The 25687-nt window shown below is 36.5% G+C and overlaps 1 protein-coding gene across 3 annotated transcripts in view; it reads right to left on the bottom strand.

The window, feature by feature from the left end:
- Nucleotides 1-456: 456 nt before the first annotated feature.
- Nucleotides 457-25687, bottom strand: part of RBPJ (recombination signal binding protein for immunoglobulin kappa J region) — a 58561-nt gene continuing 33330 nt past the window's right edge. For 2 of the 3 annotated variants that reach the window (XM_030946804.1, XM_030946803.1), the window contains exons 3-11: nt 23356-23451; nt 17786-17951; nt 16468-16642; nt 14808-14945; nt 14479-14591; nt 12234-12374; nt 8874-9029; nt 8033-8136; nt 6920-7235 (exon numbers count right to left, since the gene is read on the bottom strand). In XM_030946804.1, the coding sequence (XP_030802664.1) occupies nt 6920-7235; nt 8033-8136; nt 8874-9029; nt 12234-12374; nt 14479-14591; nt 14808-14945; nt 16468-16642; nt 17786-17951; nt 23356-23444 (1398 nt within the window). In that variant the 5' untranslated portion in view covers nt 23445-23451. Of the gene's footprint in view, nt 7236-8032; nt 8137-8873; nt 9030-12233; nt 12375-14478; nt 14592-14807; nt 14946-16467; nt 16643-17785; nt 17952-23355; nt 23452-25687 lie in introns of all 3 variants that reach the window. The other variant, XM_030946802.1, reaches the window with a different exon arrangement.

Genomic DNA, 25687 nt, shown 5'->3' with positions numbered 1-25687 from the left:
AACAAACAGCAACAAAGTGAAATAGGGCTAACAAGATACAAACCAACTATTTGTGTCTGGGTTTTTTGCATGTGTGTGTATCTACATGGTGTTGCACAAGACATGCTTATGCAGATAAAGTATTTATAGTTAGCCCTGAACTAAACTCTGCAGTGAACTGCACATACAGAGGTATCATGCAGATACTTTGACAGAGACCAATGAAGTTGGAAGGCACTGCTGTCACATTTTATAGGCATAATGACACCACCAACATGGATCTCAGGATCACATCCCATTTCACAACAGATACCTTGGCTGGATTTTACAGATCATGTACAATTTTATTAAAATTATCAAAATCTAGAAGAAACACTAGAACAAAATGTTTCATTAAAAAAAAAAGTCTCCTAAACTCACTTTGAGATTTTAAGAACTAAGTTTTTGTTTGTCACCAGCTAGCTATTAAAACAGGTAATTTCAAGATAGAAAACACAGTATGTATAGATCTGTGCTTCTATCTTTTATGTAACTGTGGAAGTTGTTCTCCAAACAGAACTATGAAGCTCTTGGAAATATTCTGAACATATGGCCTGCAAGGCTGCAGCTTCTATATCAAAATCCTTATTTTGATGCCCAATAGATGGCAATTTACTTAAATGCTGTAATGTACTGGTATAGCAATGATCACATGAATGCAGTTGCTGTTAGCTGGAAATGCCAAAGGCTTCCAGGTCAAGTCACTCAGGAGAAGCTAAAGCAGAAAGATGAGATGGAGGCTGGGCACAGAAGTAGCTGCAATAGCACAGGGCCCCAGGCTTGCCTGTGAACACACCCATTGGGATTCACAGAAGTGGAAATAAACTTTTACCAGTGAACAGATCAGCAAACAGAACAACAGAGAAGACTGAAGGGTTAAATGAACATAGATGAGGGGGCAACATGACAGAAAATACAATTAAAAGATAAATAAAAAGCAAGGGGTTTCAAAATTCAAAGAATTTACAACTTTACATGGTTCTAAACTGTGCCCCCCTCGACTAAAAACCTGTAGATCATTAGGGCCAGGTCTGTAGATCCCTCCTCTCCATGTATCTACAAGCAGCACGTAGTCTCAAAAGTTGGAGTTCACCTTAAAACCAACTCCTCTCCTAAATTATGCAGCAAAATTTACACATTCTGAGAAAAACTGAAACATAATTAAGGATGTGGAAAAGTACACATGAAAAATAAGGGAACTGAGACTAGAATACAAAGGCACCAACAGACAGAACAGACAATATCCAACATTTAGCCATGCCTTTCCATACTCAAAGGAGATGCAGAACCTGAAAGATGTGAAATTCAAAAGATTTAATCAGATCTTTCTCAGACAGCAGTTAACTTGCAAGTTTGCTCCTACTAAGAATCAAGACTTCGCAACTTCTCTCACTTTAGCATAGGTCATTAAAGTCTATACTCAAACCAGAAGTATTTCTAAGTAATATGGGCTATAACTCCTCATGCTTCTGATCTAACACTGAGCTTCTACTACTAGATATCAGAAATAAATATCCTTTACAGAGACACTCAGTTTTTTCCACCCTGCTCAGGAGCATGCAACTCCAACCTAAACAGGCCACTGTGAAAGGCCAACTACTCAACTGAGCTCAGTAGTTCTGAATGTTCTGAAATGGGACATATTACATGCAAACACTAAATGAATCATTTCCCCTAGCCCTCACAGCACTCTCCTTTTAATCTTCTTCTCTGAATCCTAGTAGGATCTATTATTGAGACTACCTATATAGCTAATTGCCAAGGCTTAGCTGAAGAGATTTTTTTTCTATCCATAGTTGTCCATCTAAGACCAGCACCATCCCATGCAGTTTCTCCCAATGACACCAACATTAAAGTTTAGCAAGTGACCATTCTCGTTGCAAAAACCTCAGATCTAATTTCTACTCTGTTCCAGAAGAATCAATTTACCATTTCAGAATAAGACTGAAGGGTCTTGGAAATAATTCTGAGACCATAATTTTGAGAATAATGTCCATAATGTCTCTGTTTCAAAAAACAGAAGTTCTGCAACTGTTGAGTTTCTGATTATTTTATGCATCTTAATGGCAAACACCTTGCAGATGTCTCAATAAAAGTATCTGTAATCCTTCTTTAAAGCCAGTGATTTGTTGTTTTTGTTGTTGTTCTTGGCTCTCCTACTTAAGAACCACTTTTAGCCCCTTCTCACTCTTACAGGTAAACTTGTAGTTCTTCAATCAGTTTAATACAACACTAGTTAGTACTGGCAGGCTTCTCGTATTCTGTATTTTCTCTCTGCCATGTCCACTTCCCATCTAAAAAACTTTCTTGAAGTGACTGTGTCACTTGTGCTTGCAAACTTAGAATGCATCATTTCTAGCTGTTCCTGACAGCCCTACTATTCTGTCAAAACAAGAAATAAGTTAATTTGCTGAATTTCTGGCTCTAGCGATCAACCAACTGAATGAAATGTCACACATTCTGCAACTAAGAATAAGATTAAAGGAGTCAGGTGCACTAGTTGCAAAAATGAGGTTGCTAAAGTTAAACAATTAAACACAGTTCATTTTTTCTTATTTAATAAATTATATAAAAAAGTGAAACTTTTTTTTACACATTATTAAAAAACAGTTTCTTATCTAACTTCAGCAATAATACAAGCAAAAATGAAACCGATTTAGATTTTTGGGTGGACATTCCATATCCCATTTAAGTGGAGTCCAGTGCGCACAGCCTCACAAGTACTGATGATTTTCACTCCCAGGGCTGGTCTTCTTTTATGCTGTTCAGGTGCAACAGATGGCCTCACTGTTCATTTGGGGGAAAAAAAACCCAAAACAAACAAACAAACAAACAAAAAACAAACCCATAATGCTTGGTCAACATTGAAAAAAAAACACCCAACAAAATGTGGCAAGTTTTAACACCTGTTCAAACCGTAAGTACTTTTGTATCATCATACAGATGTTCAGTTATGTTTGTCACAGCAACAGTAACATGGCATTTTATCTTTAGCCTTGTAGAGAAAATGAAACCCGACAGTTTATGCACATACACACACAGAGTACACTTGACAAGAACACTTTTATGTGGTTTACATTTCACTTTTATTTAATCCTCAAAACTGCCCATATTGCAGGGATTTTCTTGATGAAATATGGAACTGAGCAATTAATTCTACAAAATTATGGTAAAAACTTGCTCTTTTTCTACCTTTATTGCTAAGAAACTTTACAGGTGCACAGTTTGTAAAAATAACCCTTTTAAGACTGAATGTATACACATGCTACAGGATTTTAAAAAATTACATTAGCATAGCACCTCCAGATGGGGCAAATGCAGTGCTGAACACAGACAGAATGTTTACGAAGTTAGAACTGCTCATTTATTTTACAGCTTCTAAAGGGAAGAAATTGTTCAGTCCTAAAAGGGTTAAGTAGAAACCCTAATATACTTCTTTTTCTAACAAAGCTGCCACTCAATCCCACAGTACAGTGCTTGAAAACAAAGTCAAAAGTCTGGCACAGGAAAGTATACACATTTGTTCAGTACTCATAAACACAGCTGCTTTTGAAAGAAAGTAAATAATATGGTTAATAATTGAAGAGCATCTTAGTTTCAAGATGGACATCTCTATGGAGTCATTTAATCCACAAGTGGGTAGCTTACTTCCAATAGATAATTTAATTCACTAGGCATTAATATTTTCTATATGGGGAATTCATCAATTTATGTCTTGAGTTGATGTCTTTTCAGGTAACCATTCTGATTTTTTAAGTCTGTGCAATGAAAACAAGTACAGAATACCATTATTAACATAGTTGTGGGATGCCCTTGGGGCAAATAATTAGGAAAAACATCAGCAGCAGATTATTAAAGACTACGCTAGTGTTGAATTCTGAAACACAGTTCCAAGCAACAGAAAACAAGAAAAGGCATAGCTAAATTAGAGCACTCACTTTGCTTCTTCTTCCTATAGTTGGAACTATAACAACATTCTGAACACAGACTCAATTTCTATGTATACAGAATTAACAGCAGACTTAACAGCTAGACTTGAACAATTATAAGAGTTTCATAGTGAAACATTTTATAAGTAGTTTTATCAAAATCTTGAGATATTGTTAATATCATGAAAATTGTTAACAGCTCACAAGGCCAATATATGTAACAATATCACCCCACAGAAAAAAGTTCAGGAAGATAATATATCTGAACAACTGGATGTATTAACAACAGTAAGGACCTGGAAGACCATTTCTGTACTACAGAATAACTACTGGCAACAAGAAAGCCACAAGCCAAATGAAAAAATGTGGTTTAAAATGGTATTTTAAGCAGAACAGGCTCTTTTTTCACCCACTTGGCTGTAGTGTGTAGAACAGCAGATATTAGGATAAATCTTTACAAGTCAAGGGATATTATATCTATTGGGCAAAATTACCGCATGTAAAGAAACTGAATATAAAAAGTATTGCATTTATATGTAAAAAAATTTAAAATAATGAGTATAAAAGCACATGTCAAGTTCTGAAAAGCTATTTTAAATAGTCTTTGAAGGTTAAAAGGCTTTTTATGGTTTGCCTGCTGTGTGTCTATCATGGTTTCTTGAATACCCTCTAAATCTATGTACCTTGCTTATTTTAGTTCTCAGTCTAATTAGTGATGAAAATCTGTGGCTCTTGAACCAAGCTGTACTGTAAGGTATTTATGTGCTTCTAACAAAAACACTGCGAAACGATTCCTGCCACAACACAATAACCCAAAATTTTGCACACACAAAGGTAAACAGATTTGCAAGTAAATGCCAGTAAACAGTTTAAAACAGAGATAAGGCCACAATGAATCCTGCCCTTGGTCACTGAAATGGAGATGAGGTGAGGCAGCATTCACTAGTGCTAGGAACCAGCGTCACGGGAACACGTTCTGCAATACAGAGTAACGAGTATGAAGGCCTGTGGTAGAATACAAGCACATTTCAGGAGGACAGTGGCACTGATTTTACTAGTTGCTAAATATGCTTTATAAACAATTTCTTCCTTTAAACACGTTTTCACACACACACAACGGAGCACTAAAGCAAACAGGTAGAATGGAGCGTCAGAGTACACAAATACGGTGCAGAGACGATGCTTTAAAATGGTGGTGGGTGTTGAAACTGGAATCAGTGGTCAGAAATAAAAACCCTATGAAAATGGTCAACAGGTAAGCTTGTAAGCAATGCACTGTAGGAAACCACAGGTTCATGTTTACACAGCAGTTGTGACTTTTGCTTCAGGGTACAGAAAAGGCTGAACACACCATGAAATTTTGGCTTTCAAAGAGGAAGATCACACTGTCAGAACTTGTCCTAGAAGTCTATGCCTAGCTCTGTGACTACAAATGAACTACTGGGGTACGTTCAAATACAAATGAAGCAGGCAGGTCTACAAGGAGGGATAAAACATGGTAAAGTCAAAATGAAAAACAAATGCAACAACCAACAAAGTCAAAGTGCAAATGAGCCTTGAATTTATGCTGGAGAGAAGACTTGAATGTTGCACAAGCTGTTGGCAGGGAAAGGGAAACCCACAGGAAACAAGGATGGGAGGAGTTGACATCTTCATAGTGCTTTTATGATTTTCTATTTGCCCATTTCTAAGTAATAAAATTTACTTCTAGTTATTACTGTATGATCACTTCACAATGAAAGCACGTTCTCAATACAAGTGTTACACAAAAGTCTGGCCTAATTTACTGAACAGTATGAAGAAAAACATGCTTGTTGTGATTCTCAAGTGATGAAGGGCATCACCTACCAATCCCATTTGTAGCACATACTTCTCATGGTACTTTAGTTTCATGCCAACAAGACAGAAGACATGCTGCCAAATGAAGTTATTGGGAACATTCCACTTTTGAAATAAAACATTTAACTTACACTTAATACAAATTATGTACAAGATTAGAAAAACCTGAACAGATCCTGAAACATTTTCAGATGTAATATGACTGAGCAAGGAAGAGGGGGAGTAACCCAGTAACAACCCTTCAAAAACACCAACATATGCCTGTGACATGAACAATCATTAATATGACTGCTTGAGATGCCACTTTTAGGAAAAAAAACTCATGTAATGTTAGAACCTCATGAATTATCACTATAAATACATATTTAAAAAAGAAAAACAGAAATAACTATTAACAATGACTGAAAACAGAGCACTAAAGTTAACATACATTGCATGTATTGCAGGCAAGGCAGAGGCATTTTTTAAAGCTTTTGCACAGACTTCATATAATCTTAAAAAAAATATGCTGGCCTTTACAAGGTTCTACTTGCTGAAATAAAAACAATTTCAGTTCATAAAAAGTCACAAGACTTCAGTTTAAAAAAAGGAACAGTTCCAGCCACAGACCAAAAATATATATTTTTTTTTTTAAACTGGAAGAGTATGGTAATTAGATTATACAAGCATGGTCAGGCTTGGAACCTGAATATACTTCAGAGCAAAAGCTCAGAGGAAAAAAAAATATAAACTATTTGGTAACAAAAGTGTACTATATGTTGTGATACAAAAAAGGTATGGTGAAAATGTACCTTTTATACTAAAGCTTATACAAGTTCCTTGGTCCATAAAAACTATGTTGTGTTCATGTTTTCTAGTTTGCTCAACATGTATCCCAGCCACATTTTTGTTTCTTGCCCACTAAAAAAAACCACAGCTGAAAAATAGATTTTCAATAAAGTTCTTATGTTTCGGATGTTGGTTTTTTCTTTTTTTATTGTGGCTTCTGTTTTTAAGATCAGCACTTGCAGGTAACAAGGTTGAAATCATATCACCTAAAATGGAAAAGTGTTTTCCCATGAAACCACAAAAATTGTTCAGTTCTCTTGAATGTAGCACGAAAAGTCAATTCAAGTCCAGACAAACAACAGTAGTTAGGAAACTACAGTTGCCGTAGATGATGTGACATTGGTGGGGTTTGTGCTGACGCTTGTGTAACTTCCCTCACTGTTTGTGTTTGTTTCACTGGAGGCCATGAGGCTTGAGTTGGCTCTGAGGATTGCTCCAGCAGCACTGCAGTGTGGCCGTGGCCCTGGCTCCGGTGTGTATGTAAAGGTAAGGCTGGTGGAGTAAATGATGCCATCGTTACGGACCAAAGTTACTGGAACCTGGACTGGCTGTCGGACCCACCTCCAGCCCTCTCGAAACGCAGAAATGTCTGGAACAACACAAAGCATGCTCTCTGCACATCTGAAAAACAGGAGAGTCAGCTGAGTACAATGTCCTTAAGTTGAAAGCATTCAATAGAACAGTTCTGTTGGAAGGAGACTTACAGTATTCAACTAGTGCACACACCGACCACTTCAGGGCTGACCAAAAGTTACAATCATATTATTAAAGTCCAATTCCCTTTATTTGGTTAAACACAGAGAGGCTTGGGGCATCAACTGCCTTTCTAGGAAGCCTATTCTAGAGTCTGACTACCTTCTAAGTAAAGAAATGCTGCCCAATGTCCAGTCTAAATCTTTCCTGGGGCAGCTTTAAACCATACCCATGTGTCCTGGCCCATGACAGCAGGAAGCAGAGCTCAGCAGCTCCCTCTCTACTTCCCCTCCTCAGGAAGCTGCAGAGAGCAATGAGGTCACCTCTCAGCCTCCTTTTCTGTAAACCAGACAAGCCCAAAGTCTTCAGCTGCAACTCCTTGGGCTTTCCAGCCCTTCACCATCTTCGCTACCCTTCTCTGGACATGTTCTGGTACCTGAGCATCCTTCTTAATGGGGAGCCCCGAACTGCAAGCAGCGTTCGTGGTGAGGCTGCACCAGTGCTGACTGCAGTGGCACAGACACATCTTCTGACCAGCTGGATGCAGTTTGGCCTCCATGCTGCCAAGGCACATTGCTAACTCATCCTGAACCTCTGGCAACCTGCACTCCCAGATCCCTTTCTGCAGTGCAGAAAAGTGTACACTTGAGCGTGTACACAAGTATACACTCTTCAAAGCACCCAGTAAAACATAAACACCACAGAAGTAATAGAAAATATTGTACCTGTACATGGTTTCAGCTTCCACATCCCCAAACCAGACACGTAAATTTGGAGTGAAGTTCTGTCCTGTAAGTTCCAACATTGCTACATCCCCACCACCATTCAACTGGAAACGGAGCAAACAGAAAAAAAACAAGAAAATCCCCCCCAAATATGTATTATTAAAAATAAACACTCTCCCCTCAGAAGAAACCCAACAAACAAAAAAACTCCACCAACCAAAAACCTCACAAACAAAACCTTCACATGCAGATAAGAACTTTAAACAGTGCTGTTTTTATCAGCCGGACAAAACCAAAACACAAACACAACCTACACAACTGAAGTATAAAGTAGTAACACATCTAAAAGATACTGCCAATTAATTTGATACTATGAAGGAATTTCCAAGTTTTGATAATAGCTGCTTAGAATAGACGTCAACAAGGCTTTGAAAACAGAGAACAAAATCTTTCAGAGAAGGTGTCAGGGGAGCTTTAAGTTTTTCCTCTGACAAATGCTGGGGGTCTTTTTAGTAAGGTTCTCTTTGGTCTATAATTGGCAAGAGCCAAAACCAATTTCTAAATAATCAAACAAAACTCCTAAGGATATCACTACCATGGTAGTTTCAGATATAAAATTCTAATTGTATACAACAATATTAGTATTATTCCTATGATGGATAGGCTCACGTATTCTGAAATGTAAGAAAGATAAATTATCACAACAAAGTAATTTTATTATTAATAAAGCTATTAAGACTATTTTCCTACAGTATTTCACAAGGATACCATGAAGGTTAAATGAGTATGACAAAAAAAATCTCACAGAAAACCAGTTTATTAAAACAAACTACTAACTTACTTGAAGACTTTCCACAACAGGCACAGGTGTCACTGGAGCATGGACTGGACCCATCCCCTCATAAAATGTGTATTCTGCTTTGTCTGTGCTAATGATTGTCCAAGAAGCTCCATCATTAATCATTTCTTTATTTGGTTCTTTTGGGCATGGAGTGGCCTTAGAGAGAAAGAAAAGTTCAAAATCTGACCTGTAGAGATGTTTGTCAAGTCACAGACCTAAAAACCAACTCAGTAACAACGCCTGTTATTTCAAAAACGTTTCCTTATGTTTTCCTCTAAAAATTACCTAGAGAAACCCTCTTCACATTTCAGAAAAACTACTAGAAAACTAGTATTTGTGAGAACACCATAACTCTCACCTAGAACACTGTCACCTCTCCAACCTTATGTTTGAGTTTTATTTTAGTTCAACTTTCAAGGTTTTAATGTTGTTCAATAGGCATTAACAAAAAAAAGCTACAGCAACTGGAAGTAGCTGCTTTAAAAGAGATCTCTTATTAAGGCAAAATGTCTAGAACAGCTACAGAGTGAAGAGGAATACTTTACATTAGTTATGATTTTTATCTGCTCAAGATTTTTTTTCTTTTTAGAGTTCTTAATCCTCCACAAAATTATGGAAAACACAAACTCGTATTGCAGCATTTGTGCAAAGGCATAGGAGAGAAGCTGAAGTGACAGCCTTACAAATTAGAATAATGGAATCACAAAATGGCTTGCACTGGAAGGCACCTCAAAGGTCGTCTAGTATCTCCCTCTAAATACCACTAAATTAGTATACATAGATAGGTAGATACATGGAAAATACACAAACGATTTTTTTATGGCAACAGAAACCTCTCTGAACAATTTCACCACCTAGCAACCCATACGAAAATTGTGCATAGGTTAAACACAGAAAAAAATGGGACAAAAAATTCTAATAACTAGATTCTATTTCCCTTTCCTTAAGCTTTAAGGATATATTGTTAAGTAACCATAACCTTCACTCTTCAAAGTGGCTGATAAACTTCAATTAGCATGAATTGTCCACATTAGACGTTAAAAAGCAAAACCACATTTTCATGTGGACTCTTCATTCTGGTATGATCATGTAAAAAGCACTGAAAACAGCTGGCAAGGGAGGTGTGCGACATGGGTAGTAACCACAGATCTCTCCAAACTCAAGATGCCCAAATTAAACTTCCATCAGAAACATTCACAGCTTCTGAATTACTAGTCCAAGGTCAAAAGAGGAGCCATTCTGTAGGAACTGTTGTATACTATTTTGAAGTATGACACCATTCCTATAAGCTGACTGCAATTCTTGTTGGCATGGAATGATATACTTTGTATCATGACAAATAAAACCATGGGTGTGAAAAAATAAACAACCCTGTAAAAGATCCTTGACTGACTTTTTTCACATTTCCTAAGTCCATGATGTGGAAGGCAAATGCCACAGAATTTGTTCTCAAAATCCTGTTACATCAAGAATCATTTCAGTAACACATTACTCTATCTGTTACAGAAGTCTTTTAAAGGTTTCAATTCCTCTTTTAGAAAAGCATTCTTCCTTGTCACTTCCAAATAGGGCTCCAAGGACATTGCTCACTCTTTCTTTCCTTTTTTAACTAAATTTTCTCAACAGATGGTACTGGAAGATTAAAATGCCACAGTTTGTCTAGATTCCTACTACAGGAACAGTATACACATGCTGTTTCCCTGGTCTTTGTCTTATGATCCAAAATAAAAGACCCAGATAAAACAGGATTTCTCTCCTGGCATTGGAAGAAAGAGTTTATCTTCCACTGTGATTTCACCTAAGCGTGGTAGCAGTCTGACATGCAAGTTACTAGATTTTATACAAGTATAAGCAGCAGGTTTCCACTCCACTAAGAGAATTCAGAACAGGGAGTGTCCCTTTATCTAACTCCTAGCCATGCAGAAAGGTCAAAGCTCTTATCAGACTGGGCTCCATGAGTGCTGCTGAAACTGAAGAGTGGTAGGACACCCTGACAGTCCCACAGGCAATTCCAGGATGCTGAACTAAGGCAGCTGTCAGAGAAGCAGGAGCTGTTTCTTCATGCAGCACTTCCCATCCAGTACTCCAAGAATGACTAAATAGCAGGCTGACCCTGAGTTATTGTAGTTCACATTTCACAGCTTTCTCTTCTTAATGACAGTCCACTCTCCTTTACAAGAATATATATTGACAGATATGTATTTCTGCTGTGTGCCGTGGGTAGAAACAATAGATCTAGTCCCTTGTGAACCACAGGTCATGAATGTTTACTGAAATAGGAACAAAGCTTCTCATATTCTCTTTCCATTGTCCCAATTCAGGACAGAATTGAAATGACTCTTCACCAAGCCTTCCTGTCCCTTCCCCTTAAATTAAGGGACATCTTCAATGTTAGCTGCTAACTTCCTACCTCTACTTTTCTTACCCAAGAAGGTATAGCTGCTCTAAGGAAGTCCTGAATCTCTGCCAAGCATGGCCATCTTCCTGGAACACAGCATTATCCCTCAACACCCTTTGTTATTTGAGCTGACCCCAAAATATTTAAAGAAAATTGCAATACTTCAGGTACTCCTGAACTCAGTCAAAGTCTTCAGAGTCACAGAATATTCCGAGCTGGAAGTGACCCACAAGGGTCATCAAGTCCAACTCAAGTAAAGACTAAGCATGTTCAGGGACTGAACCCACCACCTTGCTCTTTTCAGCACCATGCTCTGACCAGCTGAGCCAATCTCAGGGTCCTTGGTCTGGTAGGAAAGTGAAAGTGCTACAAGCATGCTAACATACAAGAGACTAAAACCCGATGTTTTTCTCCACCTGCTGGAGAAAAAAAATATTTCAGAAATAGCTCTATTCTTTACAGACAAATCAAATTTCTGTGGCTTTTCAAGTTACTGTGGGCAACTGCCACAGCTGTCTATGTTTACACTCTTAGCCAAGAGGAACATGAGTTCATCATGAAACAAGACTATCATCAACTGTATCATTTCCTGTTTGCTGTAACCTAGAAAGGGACACATAAATAAGTGGTGCAGCTCCACTGGCACATGTAGGCCACAGTATCGTGACCACATGCACAAGTTTCTAGTGTGTTTCCTATTTCTCCACTGGAGAAAACAGAATTCATTTTCCAGACAGGCATGGAAGAAGATTGTGAGGAAAGAAAAACAGATTTGGAAAAGCACAGATAACAATTTGTTGCTTTCCATCCTCTCTTTTCAAAACAAAATATTAGACTCACATTCAAAACCTACAAATTAGAATAATTTATAATGCCAAAAATGGCACTCATACATATTCTGGGGATACTTGTGAAAACTTTGCAACTATACTTATCTATTGAAATAGTTTTGAACAACTTACTTGAAATTGGATTATTCTCTCCTGGGAAAGGCACAAATACATTCTCTCAGTGTCTTTAAGGTAAAATGCACATTTATGGAGCTGTGATACTGGATCATCTGCATCCAATAATGCCGTTTGTTTATCTACTTTTCGAATTATCTGTGAATGAAAATTGTACATATATACTTAGAACAATTTCTTTATTACATATACACAGTCAGTAAAGGAAGTAATTTTTATAAGATTTCCATGCCTCTCATTTCGGTATCAACACTAGATTCGTAATTCTTAATGCTTTTGAAACAAGAACACATCATTGAAGTGATACTCAGTACTACTTCAATGTGCTGCAGGCACATATATTTTATCTATTTTTGTTGAAGGAGTGGGGAAAAAAATTGAAGCTTCAGCAAAATCTACTTTTGTTTCATTAGCTGGTGTAGAAGATCAGTTATTAATTATACCATTATCTTCAATTATTATTAATTACTATTTTTAGTAATTAATATGTTTTTACAGAATCTTTCACCACTGATAGGATCAACAACATTCTGTGGCAAATTGGTTGCTGAAGGAGAAGAATTAAAATAAGGACTAACTAAAGGTATTGAGATGTCCTTAAATACAGTTTTGGAAACAACAATCATAACATATCTTATCAGTAGTTGGTCATTAAATATTACTTAAAGACAACTGCAAAGAACAACTGTTCCTTATATTCGGCAGTGCAGTGAAAAAATATCTGTTGACTGAATTCAGATCTCTTTTGTCAATTAATTTCTAAAATCAAGGGCTATTCCCTTAGATAGTGAAAATCTGTAGCTCGTAATTTTAACTCAACTCCTAGAAAGAAGTTTAATGCTTTACGCAACACTACCAGATACAACAGCCAAAGTGCCTGAATATTTCTAAGCTGACAATCAGAAACCAAATTGTCCTCTGCAATATCTAATTATAACAAAGAGTATTATTAGCGAAATAAATTTAAAGGTTAATTTTTTTCTTCTAAATTCTTTGCATTTGCTTATAAAATACCTGCAAGTTATCTTTTAATTGCATCACCTTCCATCAGTCCTGTAAGCAGTATGACAAATGTTCCCCACAGCAAACAAACCAGGAACTTTTAGCTTAATTTGTTTTAATCTGTTTCTACTTACAAATAAGGTTTCTGGAATAGTAAGTGGTGGCATCTCATTTCATCAATAAAAAAGTATAACATGAAGCCCACAAAAAGGTGACATCCTCTTACTGAATTTTCTGTGCTTGAACCATATCTGTAGTGTAACCAGTGTAACTGCTTTTATTGTCAAACAAAATTTTCATTTTGTACCATTTACACTGAGCAGGCTATTATCTTTTTCTTTTAGCTAAGTTTGGTATTGGGAAAGAAATTCACATTACAGTCCCAGCAAAATTAGTCTGGAAAAGGGAACAAAAGCCTGACTGCAGCAAGTCTGTTTTTACATTGGTGCATTCTAAAGATTGCTTCTACCTAAAATGGAATTAGCAGAGCATTGTACAAAACTCGTAAAGAGCTCACAAACCACAATTTCACAGAAGATCCCGTATGAAGCACTACTGATTATTAATCACATAAAATTCCACTAAGGCTGGCATTAAGTGCATAAAACAGGGAAAAAAATCTATAATTATACTTAACTTTATTTACAAAACCCAGTATTGTGTATCCAGAAGTAATATTTTATTTGATTCACAAACCTTAACTGGTTATTCCAAAAGCAATTCTCATGTTTCAGATTTAAAACAGATAGTATTAATAAATATGAAAAAATGGTTTTTGCAAGCTGTTACTGGTATATCCTCAGGAGTATACAGAAGTGCTTTTATATTCAAATCAGTCAAGCATTTTTAAAGCTATGCTGGAACACAACACATGGAAGTGTCCTACTGGCTGAAAATATTTTATTCATCTATTCAATATCAATATTTGAAGCATTTTGGAACAGATAAATCTACAATACTGTTTTTAAAATAGACAGATTAACCTGTTTTGGCAGGCTTAAATTCTGAAAAATTTTCTATTTTATTTTACAAATTGTTCTTTGTTTAGAGAAATAATCTGCAGAAACAAAAATATGCTTTAATTAAAATAAATGCCATTTGCCATAAAACCATATATTACCCAAAGGCAACACACAAGACCAAAAATTGTGGACACTGCAAACCCAACTATGGAATTACACTAAGTTGCCATCTATACATTAATTACAGCATTGGAGGCATTGGAGAAATGAAACTGTACCAGTCTCGGGAGTGCCATGCCAGTAACTGAGCATACAAGTTTGACAGTCTGCCCATAGTGAATGTAGCCATCTCTCACTGTGAATTCTTCTCCTTCTGATTCATCATCATCCACTGCATGAAACAGGAATTTTCAGAATTACTTGTTTTAATCACCATTTTTCTTGATACAAGAAACATTTAACATCACACTGTTACATCAAATATACACTCAGTAACAAAACAAGTGTGCATATGGGCAATTAATATGGAGGAAAAAATGCAGGATGCTTTTTTGTGAGGATAGAGGAAAGCAAGTGAAGAAAAATATACAGATTTGCTTTTACTTACACAGGTGAATGTAAAATGCTCCCCACTGTTGTGAACTGGCATGGAAATTACCACCTTCTACGTGCAAATATCTGGTGCTAACTGTTTGGGATCGAAGTCTATTAAATAGTGCCACTTTTGTCCCTGATGCAATACATACTGCAAGGAACACATACAGACTTCAGATTATAAAATTACTTCATTATTACATAGAAAAGTATCAAAAAGCCACATAACATAAAATAAATTGAAGAAATCTTGAAGTCAAGACATAATTATTAAATATTGGTGAATTTAGAAAATATTTACATTTGTGACAGACCAAAAATAGACATAAAATTATGAGTGCAATAACATATATAGTGGCTGTTCTCCAAAGGCATGCTAGCTCACAGAATTCTGCCACTTAGCCAAATGGGCTAGAGCTTGCCAGCTGAACACTCCTTCTGTTCATAGTTCTCCAGCAGCTGATTTAAGCAGAAGCTTTAGCTTGCCCTTGTGAAGTACTTAACACAACTTTCAGCAATCATTTGAAGAATATTTGAAATATAAAGACACAGTATTCTTACAAATCACAAGCAATTGAAAGGAAGACAGATGTAACTATGTCAAATTATAAACATGCAACTAGTACTTTTCTCAGATCTGAACTTATTTATCATTCAAAAGAGAGAAATGTAAAGTTTGCTCCCCTAAAAAAAAAAAAAAGCAACTAAAATTTTGCCATCAGAACGGGCATGTTGTTCTACTTGGCTCATATTTACTATTGAAGAATGCTTGGTTCATAGTCACTGTCCACCAAAACTATCTGTCTGAACACAAATTCAACAGTGCATACTCTGAGCCCACGGGCGTGAACTGCACAGCAACAGATTGCCTTTAGTCATGTGCCAAGCTAGCGGCCCCGAGATCCACATTCCATAGGTGAATGGGTTCCAGCCCAACACAGATGGAAGAGCCTTTTAAAGCACTAGTGAAGAGAGAGAGAAAAAACAAACAAAAAAGAAGGGTATCTCTTGAGGTGCTCCAGTGGTATGCAGGCAAAAAAAGGTGGAGGAAAAGCAAAAACGTTCCAAATTATACATTAGCACCAGAGATACCATTAGCTGAAAAACATAGTAAGCAAATAAATCTGGGTGAAATATCACCATACAGATTTCTTAAATGACTACTTAAAAGGAACCATGCAAAACAAAAATAAGAACAACATGAAAATGGTATGAGACAGCAAGAAGGTGGCTGTGATGTGACAAAGTGCAGTTTGGATAACATGCTGCTACTCATTTATCACAATCTGAAAGCAATCTCTTTGATGCTGATCAAAACATTCTAAGCACCAGATCATAGCAATTAAAGAGATCCAAAAGCTTAGAAAGTTGAGTAGAACATTCTTTATACACTTGTCTACATGAATTCATTCCTCAAAACACATGGGGGTTTGGGTGGGCCTATTATATTTACTAAATAATTAACCATGACTGCATAGAACTCAACATGGTAACCTATCTATATTGGAGTATTTCAAAATACACTGAAGTGCACAGTTCTAAAATACAGCAACAAAACTGGAGTTGAAAATTTCAATGCATTTCCCTTGTAGTCAGAGCTTAGAACACATAACAAAAAAGTAGTATGAAACAAAATTAATTGCTAAATAAAGAAAAAGCAGAGAAATACTTACAGTCTGCATTTTTCAGTGACTGTTTCTTTTTAGAGGGTTTGGAGATGACTTTGATCCGTTTACTGAGGAACACACCGATGTCATCACTATTGCCATAGAACATTTTTACCGATAACATGAAGTGCTTTCTCTTGTCTGAGTCTGATATGTATAATGTTTTGGCAGTGCAATAATTCTGTAGGTGAAAACACACTGTGGTTTATTCTTTGAAGCCAGCCCAGTTCAAGAAACTAGGAATATTTAACTATGAATAAAATAGGAAAACAGATGCAATAGCTTCTAAAACAGACGAGGACCTGCTTTTTCCACCTCTTCCCTATGCATTTCTTTTATGACAACTGTTTAGCTTTGTGAAATGCTGCACCCAACCTCATTACTCTATGATCATTCCAAAGACCCTTACCAAGACTAGAAGAGATGACTGGAGACCATAACTGTGTCAAAGCCACCTGTGAGGGGTCAAGAGCACTACTAAAAATTACATTTGATTAGGGCTGTACAGACCCTGCACTGGGCATGCACAAGGGCCCACCTGTGCAGAAAATGTACTGAGCTGAACTTTCCTTGAAAGGATGGGAAATGATTGGGTTTTGAAACACAAGGAAGTTACTTTTGGCTAAGTGTTTATGCTAAGTGACAACATAATTTTAAAAAAATCTCATAAAGAACTTCAACTATTCTTTATTCTTTTCTTATTTTGAATATATGCAGCATTTCTGGTAGACTGTGCTGGAAATACCAGGTAGCTATAAAATACTGCTTAATAAAACAACCAGGCAAAATGAACACTTTTGCTGCTAGTTCTATTCCAACTGTTTAAGTCATCACAAATACCTTAAAAAAATCTTGTAAGCAATTTATACCACTGTAAAAATAACCTACTAAATTTTTAAGATGCTACTTCAATTGTATTTTTTGGCAAAGGGACTTAAAGACTACTTCTAGCAGCAGATGTTTTGGTATTTCCTTATTTCCTTGATAAGATTATCCACTCATGCAAGCCAAGGAGCAGGACAGAGAATTTGGGCCAGAAACCATATTTTAGTTAGCCACTGATGCCTAGCAAATAACCTAACAGTGTACTGAGTCTGCATCAACAACCTACAAATTAAACATTAGTGCCTTGCTATGACCCTAGGAGCCAAAACCAACTATTCAATTGTCCTAAATATTTTGAGGGATTTTTTTCAAACCATTATGCCATACCTAGAAAGAAAATGATCCAAAAATAAGAGAGGGCATTCCTTGAAATATGCACCACATAGCTATAATATCCTTTGCAGTTAGTTATCTTAGTGGTTTATTACAGTTTTTCTACCTTTCCTTCCAAGTTCAGCTGCTGCATTTCTTGGTCACTGTTTCCTATCCCAATAAAGGCGCAAGGTTGTGACTCCTGCTCAGTGCAACCATCCCGCTCCATTTGCTCTTTTTTTTTCTTCCATCCACTGCCCATGAGATACACACATGGAGGAGGACAAAAGAACCTGAAAACAAAGGACATCATGGAATCACACAGTTTTCCAGCCAAACAAACTGATGAACTGATGTGTACCCAATGCTTCCACATTCACACTTTGCACTAGAGTTTATACAAGCATGCCCTTCATTTGTCTTGAAGGTTTTCTAAAATGCAAATCAAAAAAAAAAAAAGGCAAGGAAAATCAGCAGTAGATGGACTGTCACTGAGAATCTTTCCAGTTCAATATATTCCAGGTAAGAGTCTGTATCTTTATAAAATACCTTGCAAAGAGATTCTGAAAGAAAGGAAAAAAGGCCTCAAAAGTTATTATAGTCTTTTGCAGGTGCTTAACATGATGGAGCAATTAATACACACAGAACAGCTCCACAAACTAATTTAACGGACAACTGCTGACTACAATTCCTAAATGCAGAGAGTTTTGTCATAAGTAAGAAGGGAGTTTATTCTGTCCACACATAAATCTCTCCCCAGTTTTTAATTGGAATAGATAATTTTGTATCTTCATCAGTATGTGTAAAAAATAAGGCCTAGCTTTCAGCAGCACTGACTCTAATCAGTCTAGATGCTATTTACAGCAATATATTCAAAATTATATTCAGCATTATAATACAATGCATTGGTCTTGAAGTGTCTGCAAATTGTTAAAGCCCAAATCCTGAAAAGGTTTGGTTTTAGTTAGCAAACAAGCTGCTGTGTTCTTATCATCATTTCACTATGATCAAAGATAAAGTGGAATGAATACATCCAGTTGTGAGGTAGCTAAGGAGGCATGTAAGAGAGGGGAAGTTGAAAAAGTTTCTAAGTATTTTATTCAGTCAGTTTGGAGAGTAGTGTTATAACTTGGCACTTCTACAACCCAACAATGACTCCTACCTTACAGGTGAGGGTTTTCTGGCCTTTTTTTTTTTCTTCTTCTGTTTTTTTAAATTGGGCTTGGGACATCTGAATTCCAGGCAGGGGGAGCAGGCTCCACGCTGGGGCAGCAGCCAGTTGTGCTGGTGGGCAGATGACAGGGCAGGGGAGTAAACTGAACTGTGGGCTCCAAGTCATGGAAAATGACCAGAGGACACAATTATTCAGTTTCTCAAGTGTCTGTGGGAGTCCTGGGCAAGAGAGGTCAGTGCCAGGTAACCGGTTGGACTTGATGATCTGAAAGGTCTTTTTCATCCTAAATGATTCTTATTTCTATTAAACATCATTTAATGCTAGCTTTAGTATGAAAACCTAGTAAAACTCCTATTTATCTCACCTATTCAGCATTATTTTTTTCCAGCATGATCACAGATATAAATTGTTTTTTTAAATTACAAAATTCCTAATAGATTAAACCAAAGTGCTGTTAATAGTACCATAAAATTAAATATACATATTAAGAATACATATAAATAAATGCAAGTATTTGCAGTATTTTTGGTTAATGGACACAAATAATGTATATTTTCTGTCAGAGAAACAAATCACCAAATTTTAAGTCTTACTGCTATTTAAAAATTCTTAGTGGCTATGAAAATGAATAAAAATTTACTGTCTGCAGGCAAAAAACTCCTCAAACTTTCTTTCTTGACTATAAATGTGCGGTCAAAACTTTTCACTTAGATTTGTTCTATTTACAACACAGCAAAGCAGGTGTTATACCAATAGGTGTACAGCTGAAAGATTTATGAACCTCTTTCAAAAGTACTGTGGTCATCATCTGTAAACTATTCCTGATGAAGAAGTTATGCACGGATTAAAAATGAGTGTCAACCTTTATTAACAGGGCAATGCTTTGGCAAAAAAACCTCCACCAAGCAAAATCAAAACAAAAATCCAACAAATCCCTTCTATTCCAAATAATATTACACCAAAAAGAATATGACACATTTAACTTCTTTCCTTATGTACTCTTTTGTATTTATCTTACTGGTTAGAACACAAGAAAATTCCTACTTTTTTTCATACCTTTCTCATTTCAGCTTTATTTTAAACCAAGTCCTTTGAATAACTACAGCCACTAGATGGCAATAAAGACCTGTAAGAAACAAGGTGTAACCCACTGATGAAGAGAAAACAAAACCCCAACAAAAAGCACTCTTAAAATTAGAATGCAGAGTAACATCATTGAAAAGTTACTGAACAAACAAACTTTTACAGCTGATAAAATTTTAAGTTTGGTTAAAACTACAAACATGAAGAAAGAGTCTGGACACTCACAATCTGACTGGGTTTTCCTTCTTATGTATCTACCTCTTTCTCAGCTTTCAGGCAGAGACAGCTACAGTCTTGGGTCTTTTTAACTTCGTATTTACCATTCCACGAACTCATGTACAGAAAAAATTTGCTATGAATATTCTGTCCAATACAGAAAATGTGAACCAGGTTTGAACTTTGAAAACACTGTATTAAATCAGATAAACATCAAAGGAGAGAACAGTATTCCTTCAGTCAATTCAAGCCAACCAATACAGAGAAAATGTGGTACTTCAAGTAGGGAAGCTACTCCAACTGAACTTGCAAGGAAGCAAGGGCTTAAAGGGAAATAAGATCTGCTCGTGTAATTTCCACCTAGTTCTGATGGACTCAATGCTCTCCTCAAACCACAGGCTTCTGTCACGAAGGTTTGCTTTTTCAAATCATCCAAGTCATCTCTGTGTTCATCTTATAGAAGCCTTTGCCTTCAGGAGAATTCAGATGCTTGTACTGGCTAGTTACTTTATATCCTCCTTTGTATCTGGTGGTAAATTCCAAGTGTTTGTCAATTACCGACATTGTTCTGAGTATGAAACTGCTCAGTAATCATTCTTCACAGGAGATTAAAGAACTAACAACGTCCACTAAAGGACTCAATGTGACAACAAACAAATGAAAAATCATTAGGTACTACAGTGCTAAGGACAAAGCAGCGGAGCCATGGGGTAAGCCCTAGAAAAAGTTATGCGCTCAATAACAAATTTTATCCAGAGAACAGGCACACTCAGTTCAGAGAAAGGAAGTACTTGATCAGAAATTACAGGAGCTCCTTCACTAACAGCTGTAAAACAAGATGCAGCTACAGTGTTCTCATGCTAATCAGCACTGATCATGTTTAACTGCAAACAGCACAATCAAAATCCCTATCTGGCTCCCAGTTTTTAGATAAACTATGCCTTGGAATCCAAAACACTTCAGTCCTTTAAACTGCTGAATGTTCACACTGCTCAGACTTTGAAGAGAGAAGTCTCAGTCAATGGTAAATATGGAAAACACTACAAGTGCAAACAAATACCCACACTCATCCGGACTAAACAGCTCTTGAGTCTCTATCAGCTGAATGCCTTTGAAAGGTGACAGTCATCCAACAGTAAACATCAGGCACAAAGTCTTAAATTCAACTAAAGCTCAACCTGAGCTTCTTACCTCCTGGCTTCTTTGCTAAGCTAAAAACCATTACCTTTGTGAAGTGCAAGGCTCGTATGAAGGGTCGACTCAAAAAAGTCAACTGCTTTCATTCCTGTTACTTGGAAGTACCAAAAACTCTCAAATTAACCTACAAAGTCTGCATCCATGCACCTGGAATAGAGTTATTGTGATGCCTATTTAAAACTGGCTAAGCTACAGGAGATCTGCACCATCTACAGTAAGCACTCAACAGAGTATTTTCACCACCTGGTAACCCTCATCAAAACACTGAAAAGTAGTTATTGTGCTAACCTTTTAATTAGGATGTGCAAAGTTTGCTAATGGCAAGCATTTTCCATGACTTCGCAACAAGTAAGACCTAAATAAAGACTGGAACAAGAGGTGGAAGTTTGTCTAGGTTTAAGTTCTATATTTACTTGAAAGAGATGTCAAATTTAAGAAATAATTCCTTTTGTAACTTGAATTCCTCAATACAAAAGTAATGCAAAGTAAGTTATTCTTTAAGGTCCAAAAATTAACCAGATGATATCTACGCCACAATGAAATCCCATGGAAAACAGGAAATTTGTCTACAAAAATGGATATAAAATAAGTTTCTCAATAAGATGTATGCAAAGCAACTCACTTTACTAATTTTGCTTACTCCAGAAATATGAAGAAACAAAGGCCACAGTTTGCAATAAATAAAATGGAAACAATTTAAAAACTCAAGAGAAAAAGAAAAGAAGAAACAGGAATATAATAATTCATCATTCAGTTTTACTATGTACCTTAGGGCACACATGGATCCAAGGATTTAATAACTGGCACTTTCCTTTAAGCTGATAACAATAGGACATCATTACTGATGCTGACAGTCTGGGAACTAGCAGAACAGTACTAGAGACAGTCTACACGGTATGTTACAGCTTAAGAACAACTAAAATATTTAAACTGAAAAAATGAAACCTTAGTATGTATAACATAAGAGAGAACAGGCAGAAACTGATGCACTGAAGTTCCACTTGAACACAAGGATGAATTTTTTACTGTGCAGGTGACTGCACATGGAACAGGTTAATCAGAGAGGTCATGGAGTCTCCCTGACTGGACACATTCAAGAACCATCTGGATGCAATCCTGTGCCATGTGCTCTAGGTTGGACCAGATGTCCCCCCATGGTCCCTTCCAACTGGACTGGTTTGGTGACTGATTCCACACCTTCATTTCATACCCATAGCACAACAGCAATCATTTCAGTACCATACTATTTGATAACCAACAACCAGTTAGTTTCATTCCTGATCTTCTTTTATAAAACTCAAGTTTTCTACACTCATTTGACATACTTCCATTCTTAAACAGATGAATCAGAGATAACCTGCATGAATAAATGCAACTGTTAGGTCAATAAACCCACATATGAAGGAGCATCCTATTAGTCATGCAAAAAAACCATCATACACTGAAGACTGCAAGAGAAGACTGCAGGAAAACCACCTTTGCCTAAAAAGCATTCATTCTCACGTATTCCTGCAGATTCTGTCCCTTAGAAAAGTACCTATAACATGTACTGTATTGATTTTTGCAAGGAAATGTTTATCATAAATACAGTCATGATTGACCTACCATTCTTGTTAAACTTATTACAGACGTGATTCAGAAACTTATCTTACTGAGGCTAGCAATTTCCCTTTCATATTAATGTGAAATTATTCAGAAAAAAACTCCTCTACAAGTATTCACTGCTGATCACCTCATTTACTCCACCATTAAAATGGAAGGTTTAAAATGAGAACAATTTTAAGCAATGGAAGAAAAGCTTAGCCCACAGATAGGGAACCTCTTGGTAGAAACTGGCATCGCTTTATTGAATGCTATAGGTTTGCAGTACCTGTAAAACAGTTAAATGATTTAGGAGGAAGCATTTTATGTTTCTTCAGACTACAGTGCAATCTGAGGAATCCTGTAAAGAACTGTGCACCCAACTACACAGCGTAGTTTCCTTAGCTGCCAGCTGTAGACAGACTCAGTACAGCATAAAAAGTTACCTTTTTTCGTTTCCATATGATTTCTGCGCAACTTTCGCATGGAGTATTAGCACTGTTTGGTCACCTCGCTCCTTCAGGTAATTTCGCATTGCTTCCCTAAAAATCAAACCACAATATAAGCTCTGGAAGTTCTTTTGGTTTTGTTTACAACAAAATGAAGACAACTAGGGAAAAAAACCCCAGGACCTGAAATTCCAAAAAGGCCATCATTACCAGGTCGAGATGTGTTTGTTCACTGTTTAAGACAATTACACAGGAAAAAGAAGTAACTATCCCGCACAAAACTAGCAATATGGGGTCTGTGATCATTTACAATTACTGCATTTTCCAGAAAAAAAAATTCTTCTGATGTAAAATCATACCAATGCCAGTAATTACACCATGTTTCAAGTCCTATTTCACTAAACACCCTGCCACAAATTAGAACACATTTTATTAGTTAAATATTTTCTTCATTACCTATTTAGTATCTCATGATAAGGACAAATTGTCTACGCTTTTAACCAACTCAGTGCAATATTTCTATACAAGTTTTCTTTTGGTTTTGAAGATACTAAGAAAAAATTAAATTCTTCAGCATATTGCTTCACCTAGTTTTCTAGAGAAAAGATCTACTTTCTGCATACAATCAGGTAAAAAAATTAAAAAATGTTTTATTGTTCATCATCACTGTAATTACAGATGTTATATAAATGCTGTAATTACCTCAAACACACCAACAACAATTCCTTGAGAGAAGCAAGAGAACAATAACAGCCAGTCACTCTTCTGTATTAATCTAACTGTTCATTAAGCAGCATGCCAAATTCAACACCCTAGGGATCAGCTGTGCTGGAGTGCTTGGCAGGAACACCAGTTCCTGAAGGAGCTTTTGTGGGCTGAATGCCCACCAATGCACTCATCTTCAAAGTCATCTACCAGAGAAATAAATTATGAATTTATCAGGAATTTATATGAAAAGATAAAACCCTATACAAGAAGGTTTTTTCATTTGGTCGTTTGGATTTTTGTCTTTTTTTCTGTGAACTGCACCAACTATTGAATTCCCTTAGGACAGATCTGGAAAACCAAACATTTCCAGTGAAAAAAATCATGGAAGATAGAAAGCAGTATTTTATTGACCAGACCTTTTCCAAAAGAAATCCCCACACAGTTTCATAGAGAAAAGCAAGTAGATTGAGCCAGGGCTGGGTTGGCCAACGACAACTCAGCTTTGCTAATGATGTTTTGCAAATTTTTGTGTTTGTCACGCCTGCACAGGACGTGATTAATGTCTAGTGATTAGTGAGCCGATTTTCTGTGTAAATACCAGCATATAAGAACAGAGAATAGACTTGAATTGCTCTTTTAAATTTGGACTAACTTGATCTATTTACATTTGACATTGGTAAAACTGATGTTTATCCATGAAAGTACAGCTGGAAGAACTGTTTCAAAGCCCACAGCCCTAGTAATTTACAGCCATTTTTAAGACTATATTTTAAACCCCAAAACATAATTTACTGTGAAGTTATTATTATTATACACTTCATTATGATATATATTAGCTGCATTTAAGTTGTTTAAAAACTTTTAATCTGACAAATTGAAATATTCTATTAAGAGTACTATCATACTAAGTTAAGAACATCTGTTGTACTAAAAACTTTGACATGACTACTATTAAACTTGACTACTATCAAACCCAGCAACTCACACAGAAAACTGCTCGATGCTATCTAATTTTTATTTAGCATTGTATGAGGAAGAAAACTTGTGTTTTCTATTGGTCTGTTTCTACAGTGGATTTGTACAATCCAAGCTCCTGTGAGAATAAGTGATGTTCCCCCTACAACCCCTCCCACTGATACCTTATGTGACATTTTTCATCATTCAATGCTAAAATTCTTCATGAAGGTAGTATTACTACAGTTTACATCTAAAACTAACTAGCATACTATGAACAGAGTAGTGCTGTTCTGCTGGAGATTATCAGTCAAACCAGACAGCCTTTAAACAAAAAACCCACAGCAATTTTCCAATAATTGAACTAAATGCTTTTAAGGGTTTACAGACACATTTTCAGCATTGCATAAACAAGTCAACCTAAAAAAAATGGGTGACAGTTGTTCTGTTTCAGCAGTTTACTCTTCAGAGGAAAGTTAGGTTGTTTGTTTCCAACCTCTATCATCACAGGAAAGGTTTTCAAGCTGCAGTTTTGAAGGATGGCTGGCACTTCTCAAATACCCACCCTGTATTCAGGAAAGAGCAACAAGCATACCTAGTAGCTAAAATCCTGCACATGAAATTTAGAGTAACTACAGTAAATAGAAAACTTATTTAAAAGCTCTCA

The sequence above is a fragment of the Camarhynchus parvulus genome, chromosome 4 (genome assembly GCF_901933205.1).
Source record: "Camarhynchus parvulus chromosome 4, STF_HiC, whole genome shotgun sequence".
In the NCBI taxonomy this organism is placed as follows: domain Eukaryota; kingdom Metazoa; phylum Chordata; class Aves; order Passeriformes; family Thraupidae; genus Camarhynchus; species Camarhynchus parvulus.
The sequence above is the reverse complement of the archived record's forward strand: the minus strand, read 5'-3'. Positions and strand labels throughout refer to the sequence as shown.